The 15,424-nt window shown below is 48.4% G+C and overlaps 1 protein-coding gene across 1 annotated transcript in view; it reads left to right on the forward strand.

The window, feature by feature from the left end:
* The window catches only part of Etl1 (SWI/SNF-related, matrix-associated actin-dependent regulator of chromatin, subfamily a, containing DEAD/H box 1), a 226,228-nt gene that overhangs the window by 171,098 nt on the left and 39,706 nt on the right, over positions 1–15,424 (forward strand). The window contains exon 19 of the mRNA XM_045753686.2: positions 4,168–4,261. Within this exon, the coding sequence (XP_045609642.2) occupies positions 4,168–4,261 (94 nt within the window). The remainder of the gene's footprint in view (positions 1–4,167; positions 4,262–15,424) is intronic.

The following is a 15,424-nucleotide window of genomic DNA, read 5'->3' on the forward strand; positions in this document are numbered from 1 at the left end:
CCTCTAGGCCCCCATGATTGGATTCATTAAGGGGTTCAGCTTTTAATTTGTTTGCTTGGTAGCTCTGGGATAACTGGTTAGAAGTACCTTGCCTGGGCTTTCCTTAGCAGTCAGCCTAAGGGCCTCTAGAAACCCCCATTGGGGCTCATTGGTCTGATGGAGGAGAGCTCTGAATCCCACTTCGCTTTGTGCAAGTTTGAAGGTTGCTTTGTTCCCTTGTCTCGGGGGGGGGGGGGGGGGGGGGAGTCTTTGTGGTGAGACTCGGTTGGCTTCAAGGACTGCCCTTTCCAGATCGGCGGCATTCACATTCACCATCTTTGCCTTTGCCATGCTGCATGTTGGGTCCGTGACACCTTTGACCCGGAGTTCTGTGAGTGGTGTTCATTGCATATACTCCTGTTCACTCGGTCCACTGTTACTTATATTTGGGTGCAGGCAGCTTCAATGTTGCATGCAAGGCATAGGTTGCTGCAACGCGCTTGGTTGGTTCCCTTTCTGGATGCCCCGCAGCTGCCCCGTTTGGATTATAAGAACGCGCCCCCTTGTCCTTCCCCTGCTGTGGTTCATCCTGCTCCATCCTTTCCCCTCCCCTCCTGCTCCTGGCTTCCAAACATTCGAGGGTTTCGGAGTTGGGGCAGGGTTTTCTTTGTAGTGAGACTCGGTTGGCTTCAGGGACTGCCCTTTCCGGATCGGCGGTGGAGGCATTCAAGCCTGTTCCTCCTGCCAAGGCTTTTGGGGCGCGTCAGCAGATTCCCCTTCATCCATGCTTTTCTGGTGGACTCTGCCTTTTCTCCACATGCAAAGGGTTTGGAGGACAGCTCGGCCCCAGGTCCTGGCATGGGGGGAAACTTGAGGCTGAGGAGGAGTTGACCTCGAGGGGGGGGGGGGGCTTTTGCCCTGTTTGACTCTGCTTGGGTGTTGGTACCCTTGACCCAGGTCATGGTGACCCATTTGTGTGCGTTAGGGGTTAGAGTTCTGGCTTCCCTCGATGACTAACTGGTCTGGGATCCCAGCCAGTCCGCGTGTCTGCTCGCCAGGGATTTGTTTTTTTCCCAGCTCGCCGGGTTCAGGTTTTTTGTGAACTGGAGGAAGTCTCATTTGGTTCCCAATCAGGTTCGGACTTAGCTGGGTGTTGTGTGGGACTCGTGGACCACTACCTTGTTTCTCCCTCCAGCGGCGTTGTTGTGGCTGCTGTTCCGCCTTCAGCTGTTTTGGAGGGCACCTGGGTCACTCGTCAGTTGCTTGAGCAGCTGTGGGGGAGTCTGAACTAAGCTGTGCAGGTCTACCCGTCGGGTCAGATCTGGCTTCGGTGGCTGTTCTGGTCCCTTCTGCCGCTCTCACGATCACTGGGTTCAGACCCCGGGGGTCTTGCGTCGGCTGCTGCGTCCCCGGCTTCCTCTTCGTTTTTTTCTGGGTTGAGTGCCGTGGCGCCTACCCTCGCTCGATGTGTTCACAGATGCATCATTTCTCGGCTGGGGCTTTGTGACCAGTACTCACCAGACCGGCCAGGGTCGGTGAGGTCAGTCCTTCCATCATGCTCACTGCACAGTGTGGGAGTTCGCGGTGGTGTGACTTTCACTTCAGAGGATTTGTGTCTCGTGGATCAACGATTCGTCTCCATTTGGAGTGCTCCCTTGTGGTTCATTGCCTGAACTGAGGGGGTTCGATGCAGTCCTCAACTCTTTGGGGCTGGTCGCTTTGGGTGACTCGTCTACTGAGTTTTTGGGGTTTGACTCTCCTGGCAATTCATATCCAGGGGTGTCCAACTTCCTGGCAGACGGCCTGTCCTTTTTCATTCCATTGTCCATGGAATGGATAGTCGACGATGCCTCGTTCCTTTGCCTCTGCCGGATGTTCAGGCACACGGATGTGAACCCCTTCGTGTTGGTCTGGTCACAGCGTCTTTCAGTATGTGAGACACCCTTCCCCGACTGCGAGGCCTTTGAGTGATGCCTTTCGGCAGGACTGGTCAAGGTGGGGGTTACCTGTATATCTTTTCCCCGGTTCGGTTGTTGCTCCGGGTCCTAGCTCACTTGGAGACTTACCAAGGGGAGAGTTGACCAAGGCCGGCCCAGCCTTGGTTTCAGGCACTGCTGGCTCGGTGTCCAAACCCAAGGGTCTTCCTACGGCTCTGCCTTTTTCAGCACATTGGTCCGGTACGTGGCTGGTTTGATCTTCTCTGATCTTCGCGTCTGGTCTTTTTGACGCGTGTTTATCACCACTTGTATGGTGATCAGATGGCTTTGTTGATGGTGTCCCACCTGCGAGTTTTGTCTCTGTGGCAGTATGAAATTAACTGGCGCTCCTTTTGGCACTGTTTGTCTCTTCGTTGGTTCTCTTCGATTTCTGATCGGGTTGTTTTGGCCTCTCTCTCTTTTGGTTGTTTCTGGACCAGGGAGCCGGTCGGCCGAGCAGACAGCACACTGGACTTGTGATCCTGTGGTCCTGGGTTCGATCCTAGGTGCCGGCGAGAAACAATGGGCAGAGTTTCTTTCACCCTATGCCCCTGTTACCTAGCAGTAAAATAGGTACCTGGGTGTTAGCCAGCTGTCACGGGCTGCTTCTTGGGAGTGGAGGCCTGGCCGAGGACCGGGCCGCGGGGACACTAAAGCCCCGAAATCATCTCAAGATAACCATCATCTTATGCCAAATACTGTGGCCTTGTATCATGCGGCACGAGCGGAGCCGCTTCTGTTTCCCTTCACGGTGGATGTCCCTTCTGCTCCATTCCTCAAAATTTCTCGAGCAGTGTTTCACCTCCGGCTTACTCATGCACCGCCTAAGCCGTCCTAGTCGTTGAACCGGGTGCTCTCTTTTTCTCTCTTCTCCTTAGTTTGCAGTGGCTCCTTTGGTTTAGGACTGTTTTTCAAAGGCTCTTTCTTGTTGGCATTGGTTTCTGTGGGTCTGGTCGGGAAGCTTCATGCTCTCATCCGGTGCATGGGTTTCTGCTCATCTCCTTATTTTCTGGTGAAGAATGAGACTGTTGCTTTACAGAGGGGTCCTTGGGTTGTTGGCGCTTGGTTGGTTCGGCCAGAGGGTGCGTTCGCCATTTCTTGTGCGCCACGGCCTCTGTGGCAGGGAACGCGCTTTGGGTTGACCCGATTTCCGTTCTTCCCTGTTCCATTGTGTGGGTCTCCCAGGTTGTCTGCAGGATTATTCGGTCCAGCCAGCCTGCAATCTACTCCCGTGCCCACGATGTTCATAAGTTCGCGGCTTTGGCTGCTGTTTTTGGTAACTTGTTTTGGGCTGACATTCGGGCATAGAGTTTTTGGAGGTCAAACATGGTTATAGCCACACGGTACCTCGTTTATGTTCCTAGCCCTTCTCGTGCATGTGTAGCCTTTGTCACAGGTTACAGCCAGTTGTCTCGACATCGAGTTTAGAAGCAAATGGTGGCCGCCTCCCGGGTAAGTCCCTCTTTTCCTTTATCTCTGGTTAGGTAGCTCCAGGAAGCCGAAGGGGCTCTCCACAGAAAACCAGCATTGAATGTAATGAAACGCCATTTTCTGGGTGAGATCTGGAGGCTCCCCTGCATCCCTCCCTTCTTCCGGTTGGCATTTTTTCGTGTTTTTTTATATTCAGTGTCTGAGCTGGGGTTGAGTAGCCGACATTGGAGGTCTGGGATTCCCCCTCCCAGGGAAGGGGAAGTTGCGCAGACAGCGGCGCGGTGGCTGTGGTGACATCGTGCTGTTTTGCTTGTTTTCAGATTAGGGAGTTCTACTTGCTCGTTTGGCTTTCAGTTAGCAATTTTTCACCAGCTGTAGTTTGTTTTGGGATTCCTACCTTTCTGGGTGCCTGACCTAGTAGATGGCAGATAGACTTCTTCCAACTACACGGGGGTATCTATTGGCCATTGCTCCTCATGCCTGTCTGTGGGGGACAGGTTCTGGCTCTGGTCCCCCGGTAGGCTTAGAACTCCATCGATTAACTGTGTTGCCATGGTCTGATACACATCAGCCTGGTATAGCTCAGGGGAGCCTCTGGGTCTCACCCAGAAAATGGTGTTTCATTACATTCAATGTTGGTTTTTTTAAATTCATAATAAGTAATTCAGCAAACTCAAAGTTTGGTTAACTCGATTGCAGGTGAGCCACCATATGATTCGGATTACTGAGCACAGATGGTAGTGCATAACTTGATGCTTATAATTTGCTTTCTACTTGGCAGCCCATCAAGCATCACCGCCTTCCAGAAGAGATTCTTCTCAGTTCAGGCAAATTTGAGCAACTAGATGTTCTACTCCCTAAGCTTAAGGAAGAAGGTAAGGAAAAGTTATAATATAAGATTAAGACATGAACAATTCTTTACACACAGAAATCACAATAGCGTGATGCATCAAATGAACAAATCCACAAGGGCCGTGACGAGGGTTCGAACCTACGTCCGAGAGGATCCCAGATGCTGCCTTAACACTTTCGCGCACCCCCCGCGCCACCCCTCGACAGGGCGATATGGGCCCCAGCGTGTCACGGAAGCGCGCGTCAATTCCGAAAAGTGTATACTCTCTTCAACTTGGTCACCTCAATTTTCGTTCTACGAGATTAAATTTGGTATCATTGTGTTCGCAATAAAATTATCTACAGCACTAAATGCATATAAACTCCAAAAGCCCGGCTAATTACCCGCAGCAAGCAGAGAAAGTGCGAACGAGTTACCCAGGAGCGCGCAAACGCGATAAAATGTTTTCACTATTTTCACTCTGGTCACCTCAATTTTTGTCCTAGGTCTTTCATTTTGGTCTCAATGGGTTCGTAATAGAATTCTCTAGAGGAATATTAGCATATAAAATAAAAAACCTGGTCACGCTCCAACCGCCGACGAGTTGAAGATGGGCCACGCGTTAGTTGGGAGTGAGCGCTCAGACGCCTTCCCGCTACACTCCCAATTCCCGCCCACATATGTTTAGTATTATTTCCTTGTGGTAATCTCAATTTTCGTGTTACAGCGCTCATTTAGGTATGAAAATGTTCCTAATAGAATTCTTCAGATGGATATGTGCATATAAGGGCCAATTGAAGAACAACATTGCCTGTACAATACGGGAAACGGGCAAATACCCATCAAGATCGTCAGTCCCATATATCTAGCAATTTCCTTCACTGTCACTGGTTGCCATCTGTGCTTTGTACTTTGCCCAGTACCTGCCTTATTTTGGGAAGCATATAAATTTGTTTCATAGGCAATATATTTCAGCAATTTTTGTGTCAGAAAGAGTTGAATGAATCCAAGAACAGTGGTAGGTACAGGAACAGTCAAGCCTGGTGTACCTGTAAAATTGTCCACAAAGGGTGCAGTATTGTCACTACACCATCCATCATCAGAATCTGTTGGTGTTGGGGTACGTGTGGTACGTCTGGCTCTAGCACGAGCTCCAGTACCGCACCGTGCACGAGTGGCAATCTCGACCTCAGACTCCTCACTGTCCTCACTTTCATCACTATCAAAATCCTCATCGGCCGTCTCTGTTTCTGAATGTTCACTACTTGCATCAGTATCAATACCAACATCAGTTTCATCACTAGATGACCCAGACAAATCGTCAAATACAGCCTGAAACTTAGAGGGAGTTAGTCTCACATGCTTGTACTTCTCCTGTACACTACTCAGCTTCTGTTTTTCACGCCTTTCTTTCGCAATTTTCTTCTTGGAAGGGCCTTGTTCATGATCACTATCCATCGTGGAGTAAGCGTAGATAGTTTCTGAAGCCGCAGTAAGAAATATAGCCACGGAAAATAGCCGAAATGTTCACACGTTTGAGACGCGAGGGGAGGCGACACCGGTCACAACAGTGGAGCGAAAACAATGGGCCGACGGCGTGTGCCGCGCCGCCTGCGGGCCACTAGGCGCAACAAAGAAAATGGGAAGACATCGGCGCGCATTTTAAAACCAGTCCCCAAAAAATCGGATAAAAACCTGATTTTTGGCGAATTTTTAAAGTGGATGACGCAATGCTGCGTCATCCCCGGCATTACCGCCAGTAAACGGATGACGCAATGCTGCGTCATCCTCGAGCGAAAGTGTTAATCGACTGAGCTACGACATGGTAAAATAATTACAACCGGAAGTTCTACTGACCTTACTCGGATCCTGCAGCCTTTCTGAGATATTAACCAGGGTTTTACACAATTCCCCATGCACCCGAGCTCTGCCAGTAGGCTGTTCTACCTCTTCGCCCTTACTTCTACCTCAGTCGATTACGGCAGTGTCTGGGACCCCTCTCAGACGTAGCTTCGAACCCTTGTCACGACCCTTGTGGATTTGTTCATTTGATGCATCACGCTATTGTGATTTCTGTGTGTAATGAAGTAAGGGAACCCTGGTTAGTGTCTCAGAGAGGCTGCAGAATCCGAGTAAGGTCAGATGAACTTCCGGTTGCAATTTACATTACATTGAAAGCAGGGTTTTTCTGGGGGAGATCCCCTTGTGGCACCCTGAATACATTGACATTCTAGTAGGTGCCGTCAGTTGCAGAGTTTATATTGGTCTATCAGGGGCCACGAGCCAGAACCTGGCCCTCCTCAGAGAGGAGCAGGTAGTTTTGGCACTTTGAAAACCTTTTGTGTAAAGTTATTCATGTTTGCCTCCACCAAGGGATGGCACCCACAAAATCAGAAACAAAACAGTCAAAACAGACTACTGTTTGGTTAGAAATAAGACTGCAGCTACAAAACTGCTTAAAGAACTCTCCCAACAATGTAAACAAACATTAGAAAATTGATGAAACTAGCGTGTGCTAGAACACACACCCCTCGTTTGTGAGGAGGAGGAGGAGGAGGAGGAGGGAGGCATACTGGGTCAGCCGGCTTTTCCACCACCAGTTCTTATGCTGATGTAGTACAGTGCTGGTTGCCTTCTCATCTCACTCTGGCTACAGTCTTCTGTCTTTAGCTAAATGGTGTTTGCCTTTGAGGTTGTTCTTGTGCACGTTTGTCCAGCGTGAACCAGGAGTTTAGTGTACTTGAAGCTACATGTGCTTCGGGTTCCCCTTCCTTGTGTGCTCCTTAAGTGCTACCCCTGCACAGTCAGGGTTCTCTTCCATGGTGTGTTCTGGATACTCACTTCCTTAGAGGTCTCTTCACTTGTGGTGGCCCTCACCATTCAGGTAAGCTTGTTGTCTGTGACTGACTGTCTTTCCTTGGATGGAGTGTTTATTGCTGGTGGGGCGCACTGTGGTTCATGCGACCTAACCTGTGCACTGGTGGGCCTCCAGCTTACATGTCTGGTTGGTGCTACGATTCTCTCTGGTTGCTCATTCTTCACAGTTGGGTCCTAGGGAGTTCCAGGCTTTCATTTTTGTCCCTTTTCAGTTTTTTTGTCATTTTGCCTTTTTTCACCGTGGGGGCTTTTCCACTTTACCTTATTAGGGCTCACCTAGGGTTTGTTGCCGTTAACCATCCCCCCCCCATGATGATCTTGGATCTTTCCATTGGTTTCAGGTAGCCAGAGGTGCCTGTACAAGTGTACAGGGGTTACTGGCATAGCATTCCCAGTGACTCGGCTTCCTTCAGCGAACACTTACCCTGCAAGCCCTGGAAAACCCTCTTGGGCTCGGTTGTACTATGACCTCTTACTAGATAATTTCAGACCTGATAATATTAGTTAACAAGAATGTAACAACTCTTGTATATATCTCAAAAAAAAAAAAATGACATTTTGGTAATGAGGCACAAGAAATACCCAAACCGGTGAGCATCTCACATTTATCTTATACTATGCATTCCTCTTATGAGCCTGCTCTAGCTTCATGGGAATTTGTGGGTTGTTCGTCATCTGTGCCACTGGGCGACGTTCATACGTTCTAGGTCGATGAAATCTCCATCCCTGAGTCATGTTGGACTTGTTCCCTACATGTGACTGTTCTTTCCCACTCTCCTCTTGAAGTTCAGAGGCATCAGGTGGCAACTGCTTTGCATTTGTGGTTCTGTTTGCAGCTGTCTAGGTTGGGTGTCCAGTTGGTTACCCCTGATTTGCCTCACTTGGTGGGACCTGCATTTGAAGGTGTTGGTTACTTTTGCCGTGGTTCTGCCCCACACCTCTTTCTTGGCTTAGGCTGATCCAAGGTTTGCCCCTTCTGACTTGAGCTTCTAGGCAGTTGAGCCTCTCTCTCTCTCTCATGCTGAGGCTTCTGGGTCATTCTTTTGAAGCCTCTTCCTTGGACTTCATTAATCTATTCCTGGTGGTGAGCATAGGCAATGGCTCCACCGTGGGGCTCTAGGGGAGTCCGACTCGGTCCCCTGGGTCCCATTTGATACTTTGCAGGCCTTAGTGCCCTCTGCAGAGGGTTTTGTGTTGCAGGGGTGGAGGTTTTTCCTTCCACCCCCCTTCCCTGTATGAGTTAGTTGGGTGCAAATGAGCTCCACCTCCGGGGAGGTGGAGCTCATTTCAGAGTGCCTTTGGGCCCTTTGGTTCTGTCATTTTGGAGGTTTCCTTACTCTAGAGTTTCCCCAACAGAGGTTCAGGTGGCCCTTTGATGGGCCTTCTGTGCAACCCGGTTTAGCCCTCTGTTCTGGACCCGGTTTCCTTTGATTTTGGTTCTTCCTCCCCTTCTTGGGTGTGGTCCGATTTCCCAGAATCATCCTGATTAGCCATCCTTTTCAATTGGAACGTGGCATGGTTCAATTCATGCCTCTTCACTCTTGGCCTTTCCCGTGATATGGGTCATTTGCAACTGCATGCTCAGATTCCCCAACAGTCGGCTTCTTTGTTTGTAGATGACCTGCAAGCCCGCTCACATTTGTCTTCTGTCGTGCGTTTCTTGAGCCTCCTGGAGCTTCATTCTGATTAACTCTCAGAGGACATGGGGGCACTCAGTGATGCTCTCTTGCGGAGGTTTTGGTCTCTGCCTCATCTGCCTTCCTTAAGCTGTATGCTCTAATCCTCCAGGAAGTGGTTTTCCCTTGTTTTACACTTCTCGTCTCATGTGTTGGCAGGCTGTGCTGGCCCAGTCTTTGGACTTAGCATGGGCCCTGGTTCTTATTTTTCTCAGTTTTCTTCGTCCTTGTTTTCTGAGGACAGGATTTTTCCAGTTTTAGTCGGCTATGGTTGCTGTTCGTCAACTTGTGGCAGACTTGTTGTGTTTCAGGGTGGTTGTTCTCGCCTTTCCCAGCTGGTTTGGTCGAGCCAGGTCTTTGCCTGCTGCCGGTTGAAGTGGGTTTCCAGTCAGATCCTCTTCCTCAGGCCTTGTCCTATTCGTTTGGTGAGAGCAGTGATCAATCTGCTCTGAAAGCTAGTTCTCGAGGTTTACACTGATCCTTTTTGTGGGTTGCCACTTTGATGGGGTAGTTGGGAGGGAGGCTAGCTCAGTTTGCCAGCTCTTGGTCATGTGATTTGTGGATTTTTCAGGTTTCTTGTGGCCTGTGGTGGAGCTGGTCAGTCCTGCCTCCTTCAAGGAATTCGGGGCAAGCCCCCTCCCCTTGTCTTCATTTGATCCTCTCGGGGCATGTGGCTTCGGGCATGGTCAAAATGACTTTGTCTTTTCCGTGAGTTTCAGGCCTGTTTCTGGTCCCGACACGGAATTCTTTGAATCTTCGGTTCATTATCAACCTTTCCGGGTTGAACCGGTTCATCTCGTGCCCCTCCTTTCAGGTCACCACGTTGTCCTAGGTTCGGCTTGTTCTCGAGCCAGGAGCTTGGAGGATTTTCTCTGGCCCTCCAGGACTCATATTGGCACATTCCTATCCATCCGCAGTTTAGGGATTGGTTACGTTATGTTGTGGGGCAGCAGGCTTTTCACTTTCGGGTTCTCCTGCTTAGGCGGAATCTGGCACCTTGCGTTTTTACTCATTTAACTCTGGTCTTTGTGACCCATCTTTGGTTGTTAGGTGTTTGGGTGTTGGCCTATCTCGACAACTGGCTGGTGTGGGCTCCCAGCCAATCTGCATGCCTGTTAGCCGTGGATTTTTTTTTTCCAGCTTGCCAGGTTAGGATTACTGGTGGTCTGGTGGAAGTACCATTTAATTCTGTCCCAGTTGGGACACCTGGTTGGACCTGGTTGCACCTAGTTTGGGACTCTCGGTCAGCATCACTTTTCCTGCCTCCTGCAGCCTTCCTCCGGCTGCAGCATCGCTGTCGCCTGGTGTTGTGGGGGGAACAGGGGGAGCTGGGTGATTGGCAGTTGCTCGAGCAGTTTGGGCCGAGTTTGACTTCGGGAGATTGTTCTAGTTTCGTTGGGGGCAGCCTCTATCTCCTCTCTCGAGATCGCTGGGTGCAGACTCTTGGGGGGCTCTAACCTGTACACTACCCCAACTTATGTCCTCTACATATAGCAAAAAGCCACCAGTTTGAGAACCAGTTAAGGGGCCAAGTCCCCGGATTTAAAAAATTGTTGTAGGGTATTCATAATTTATTATCCTGATACATGTGAAAGGTGCTGCACCTAGGCCAAGTTTCAGCATCTCAGCCTAAATAGAGATGGAGAAAAAAACAAAAAACAAAAAAAAGACGAATTTTTCAACCATGTTCAAAAAATTTCACAGCCCACAATTGTGAACCAAAATCATTTATAAGACACTCAGCTATGACCTTACTATATAATAAAGATTTGCATGTCACATTATTATCCCAGATGTATTTAGTGCAATAATACAGATTTTATAAAAGTTTCCCAAAAACGTATGCAACAAAATGAGGTGTATCATTATTTATAAAATCAATAAATCTACGTAGATAAGAATAATGACATGCGTTTATAGAGGCGTATTTTCTACATATAATGTGCAAGTTTCATGTAAATAGAATAATAAATAAAGGCTGTGAAATTTTATCTAGTTTTAAAAGTTGGAGTTGCGTAGCGCGCTCTCAAAGTTTCTCTACCTGCGGTCACTCGTGAGTGGTGATTTACTCATTGCGGCCAGCTCGTATGGAGAGCTCGCATGCATCTAGCTGTCAATGCTTCTCTCTTGTTCGTTTGGTAAGTCATATTGCAGTACAAATAGCTAAAAATCCAAAAATAGCATGTTCTGGGAGATATTGTGTGAGCGCGTCAGCATACATCCTCTCTCCATGAGAGACACGCAGTCACTGACTGCACCACCCTCGTGTCAGACCATATGTTGTGTTGCCATATGGTTAGTTTATATTCATTTTATGCATAACATGTTATTTTCAACGCTATTACGAAAAATGACATCTACAACGTAAGATACAATACCCCGCGGCGTACTCACGGCGCGAGGACCAGATTCACGAAAGTTGCAGCGGGAAATTTGACTCTAATTACGTTATTTTTCAAGATATCATTAAACGGTTTGGACCACAGTGTTGCCAGAACGTTGTAGTATTTTTCGTAATTTTTCGTAAATATTCCATTTTTCATCGGATTTTCGGGTGACTTGGCCCCTTAATTGTACTGTATATGGTCTGAGAGGGATTGCTTTGCGAACAGAATATCCATCTGGTTTAAGGATGTGCATAATTTTGAAGTAGGCTGCTGCTTTGCCAGCTTCTTTTAAGGGTTTTTCAGGGTACAGTTGCCCTGGCACCATTCTCTGCCTCTGACTCAACATCTTAATGGATGCATCAACTCACGGTTGGGGTTTTATGACCATTGCTTCTACCAGTCCAGCCAGGGTCGTTAGCCTCCTCCCCTTCATTAGGCAATCGGTACAGTTCAATGGTTTGCAACAGTTTGGCAGGTGCTGCAGAGTGTTCGGATTCCTCCTTGCTCTGTGATCCAGATCCATTCAAACTGTTCCCCCATGGTTCATTGTCTCAACCGAAAGTGGGGGGGGGGTCTCTTTGGTCCCTGTCTTTTTATGTGGGTCACTTCGAGTAGCTCATCAGCTGAGTTCTCTGGATTTGCTTCTCCAGCCGTTCACGTTCAAGGAGTGAACAATGCCCCTGTCCAATAGTCTGTCTCAGTTCCTTCCCATCCTTCCATGGAATGGACCGTCGTCACCGACTTCTTCCTCTGGCTTTGCATTTGGGCACCAGAACATCAATCTCTTTGTGTTGGCATGGTCTTGGCATCTGCCTCTTTACGTGGCACCGTTCCTTGACTGCAAGGCCCTCGCGATGGATGCCTTTCGGCTGGATTGGTCTAGATGGCGATTTCTTTACCTCTTTTTCCCACTCCAGCTGTTGCTCCGGGTGCTGGTGTGATTAGAGTTCTATAGGAAAATGCTCCTTTTCTGAAGGGAGCCCCATCAGCTTCCTGGAGCCAGGGAGCCTCAGGGGCTCACCCAGAAAATAGGGTTTCATTACATTCAACGCTGGTTTTCTGAGGGAAGCCTCAACAGCTCCCTGAAGTCAGGGAGCCTCCGAGGCTTAACCAGAAAATGGCGTTTCGTTACATTCAACGCGACTGTTTTTGGCTTCTTGGTGGCCCGCCCAGCCTTGGTTTCAGGCACTGCCGGTTCGGTGTCTGAACGCGGGCGTTTTTTGCAGTTCCGCCCCTTTCAGAGGATTTGGCAAGTGACGTACTTTGCTGGTTCGACCTTCTCCACTTTCGTGTCTAAAAGTGTTTGATGCATGTCTATCGCCATGTTGATGGTGATCGGGTGGCTTGGTTAATGGTGTCCCACTTGTGGTCCTCCCTTCGACACTTTGTCTTGACCTGGTTTACCTTCCTTCATTTGGTCCCTTCGTTGTTGCATCTCAGTTCTGATAGGTTGTTCTGTCCACTCTTGGCTTTTCCTTGCTCGGTGTCTTCTGCCATTTGCTGTTGCCTCCTCTCTTCTTGCAGCATTTGTGAAGTCCCCTCGGCTTGTATTCAAGGTCATTACTTGTCACCCCTGTTTTGCATGCTATTTTGTTCATTGTTTCACCTCCCACCTGCTCCGTCACCACCAGAGCTTGCCTGGGGCCAGATTCACGAAGCAGTTACGCAAGCACTTACAAACCTGTACATCTTTTCGCAATCTTTGGCGGCTTTGTTTACAATTATTAAATAGTTAATGAGTTCCGAAGCACCAGGATGCTGTTTATAACAATAACAACAGTTGATTAGGACATTTTCATGCTTGTAAACTGTTTAATAAATGTAACCAAAACAGTCAAAGATTGAGGAAAGATGTACACATTCGTAAGTGCTGTCTCCACTCGATCATCCGGACTATATGGGAAGGACCCCCAGCCAGATTATCACATTTTTCGGATAATGGTACTTTTTCACCTACGAGTCCAAAAGTGACCATTTCCAACTATTTTTATACTACAAACAACATAATTTGAATTGCCTTGCCACATACAATTATTAAATATTCAACTAGAAACCTCAACTTACCTTGTTGGTGTTCGTCTTCTTGATTGATGCCACACATCTTGAAGTTAAAAATTCTTAACAATTTACGTAACCTATACTAACACAACACTAAAATTAACACTTAAAATTACTGTACAGTTCATTAAGCTAAGTTAGTTTTGACTGCCAGCTGCTGAAGCCTCACTGGTTGAGGGCATTTGGGTTGCCTGTGAGGCCTCACTTGTTGAAGGTGCTTGCTTGCACCTCACTTGTTGAAGCGCTTGCTTGCACCTCACTTGTTGAAGGCGCTTGGCTTGCCTGTGACGCCTCACTTGTTAAAGGCGCTTGCTTGCGCCTCACTTGTTGAAAGCGCTTGGCTTGCCTGTGGCGCGTCACTTGTTGAAAGCGCTTGGTTTGCCTATAATGCCTCACTTGTTGAAGGAGCTTGGCTTGCCTGTGATGCCTCACTTGTTGAAGGAGCTTGGCTTGCCTGTGGCGCCTCACTTGTTGAAGGCGCTTGGCTGCCTGTGACGCCTCACTGTTTGAACAACACGTAACTTGTCTTTAATTGCTAGGACAATCTTCTTCCTCTTAACACTTCCAGAACGATTGATGCTGCTACCAGACATATTCTTGGCCAAAAATGTTCAAAATTACTATGAAAATTAAGAAAGTTATTTAAAAAAATATTTCACTAATGGCGCAGCACTGTGTATAACACGAGGGACGGACGCACATGGGTTGACCAGTGTTGGACAGGTCCACTTGGGGCAGCCATAGCGTTACGTAGGCCGCCAGGAGGAAAAAAATTCACAATATTTTTGAAGGAAACTTCAGCCTGTGCACAATGCTTTTAGGAAACTTATTTATTTGTTATTACATAATTACTAGTAGTTATTTTATTTGTTTTTGGCTATGATTAATTGTTCTAAAATTAATGGTAATTCCTGTACCCAGGTAGTCCCTCCTGACGCACCCCTCCCACCCTCCCAACACCACCCACCCACCCCACCCCCACCTACACCATGCGCCTCGAGTCTCGGGCAGACGGGTTTAATACCATATGGCCCGCCTCATGTTTTCATATACGGACAAAGGCACGATTATCAGGGGGACTGACCGGATAGTGTAATTTCTGCAGAAAACCTGCTTTAATCCGGTCCCTGTGGCTATTTTGGCCGGATATTGTGATAACTTTATCCGTTCACGATTTTGGCCGTATAAGGGCGTTTTTCGGATGTTCGAATCCCGGATAATCGCGGGGTTACAGTGTTTGCGTAACTTCTTCGTGAATCTAGCCCCTGGTCCCCTTACTAGATTCTTTCTTATTTTGTTCACTCTGGTGGCCCCTTTGATCCTTGCCTGTCACGGCAAGCATTCTTTTGTTTTCTCTGGCTTTTGGTTACCAGGGGTGGGTGCTTTTTGAGTACCTTTGGTGGCCTTTTTTTCTTCTTCTTCTTTTGGCCCTAGTGGGTGCCTTTTTAGGTTGCTGCTGGCTCCTTTTCTGGCTGGGAATGAGGCGGTTGGCATCTGGTGGGGCTTTCTGATGGTGGACGCTTGGTTGTTTCTGCCAGGAGTGCATTGTCTGGTGAAGGTTTTATGCTGCTGCTTTCATGTCACCGGTTCTGTTTCGATGGTTTCTTTGTGGTTCGCTCTGGTTTCCCTGGTTTTCTATTCCTGGGCTCGTGTTTCTCAGGTCATCTGCAGTGTCTTATACCCTAGGCCGCCTGCGATCTATTCTTTTGCTGTTGATATGCTTATGTAGCCCGATCTTTCTGTGCTCTTTGCTCATATGTCTTGGCCCATTAATTGGGTATTGGGAATTTTGGTGGTTGTACAGGGTCCCAGCAGCCAGGTATCCTGTGAATGTTCCTGGTACTGTGATTTTATTTGACTTTGGGTCATGCAATGTAGCCATTAGGTTCTCTTTGTCTTGATATCTGATGCGGTGCTTCCTTCTCCCTGGTGTGTGCCCTTCCTTCCATCTCCATGGTGTAGAAAGTTTCAGAGAGCCACAAGGGGCTTCCCCCAGAAAACCAGTGTTGACTGTAATGAAACGCCAATTTCTGGGTGAGCCCTGGTGGCTCCCGGACACCCTCCCTCACTCAGGACATTGAGATGGTTTCCATCATCATGAGAACTGGTGGTGGAGCTGTTGGCTGACCTGATCTGCCTCCCTCCTCCCTCCAAACAAGGCAGGGTGGTGGGGTGCTGGGTGCATTCTAGCACACACTAGTTTCACAA

The sequence above is a fragment of the Procambarus clarkii genome, chromosome 33 (genome assembly GCF_040958095.1).
Source record: "Procambarus clarkii isolate CNS0578487 chromosome 33, FALCON_Pclarkii_2.0, whole genome shotgun sequence".
Classification (NCBI taxonomy): domain Eukaryota; kingdom Metazoa; phylum Arthropoda; class Malacostraca; order Decapoda; family Cambaridae; genus Procambarus; species Procambarus clarkii.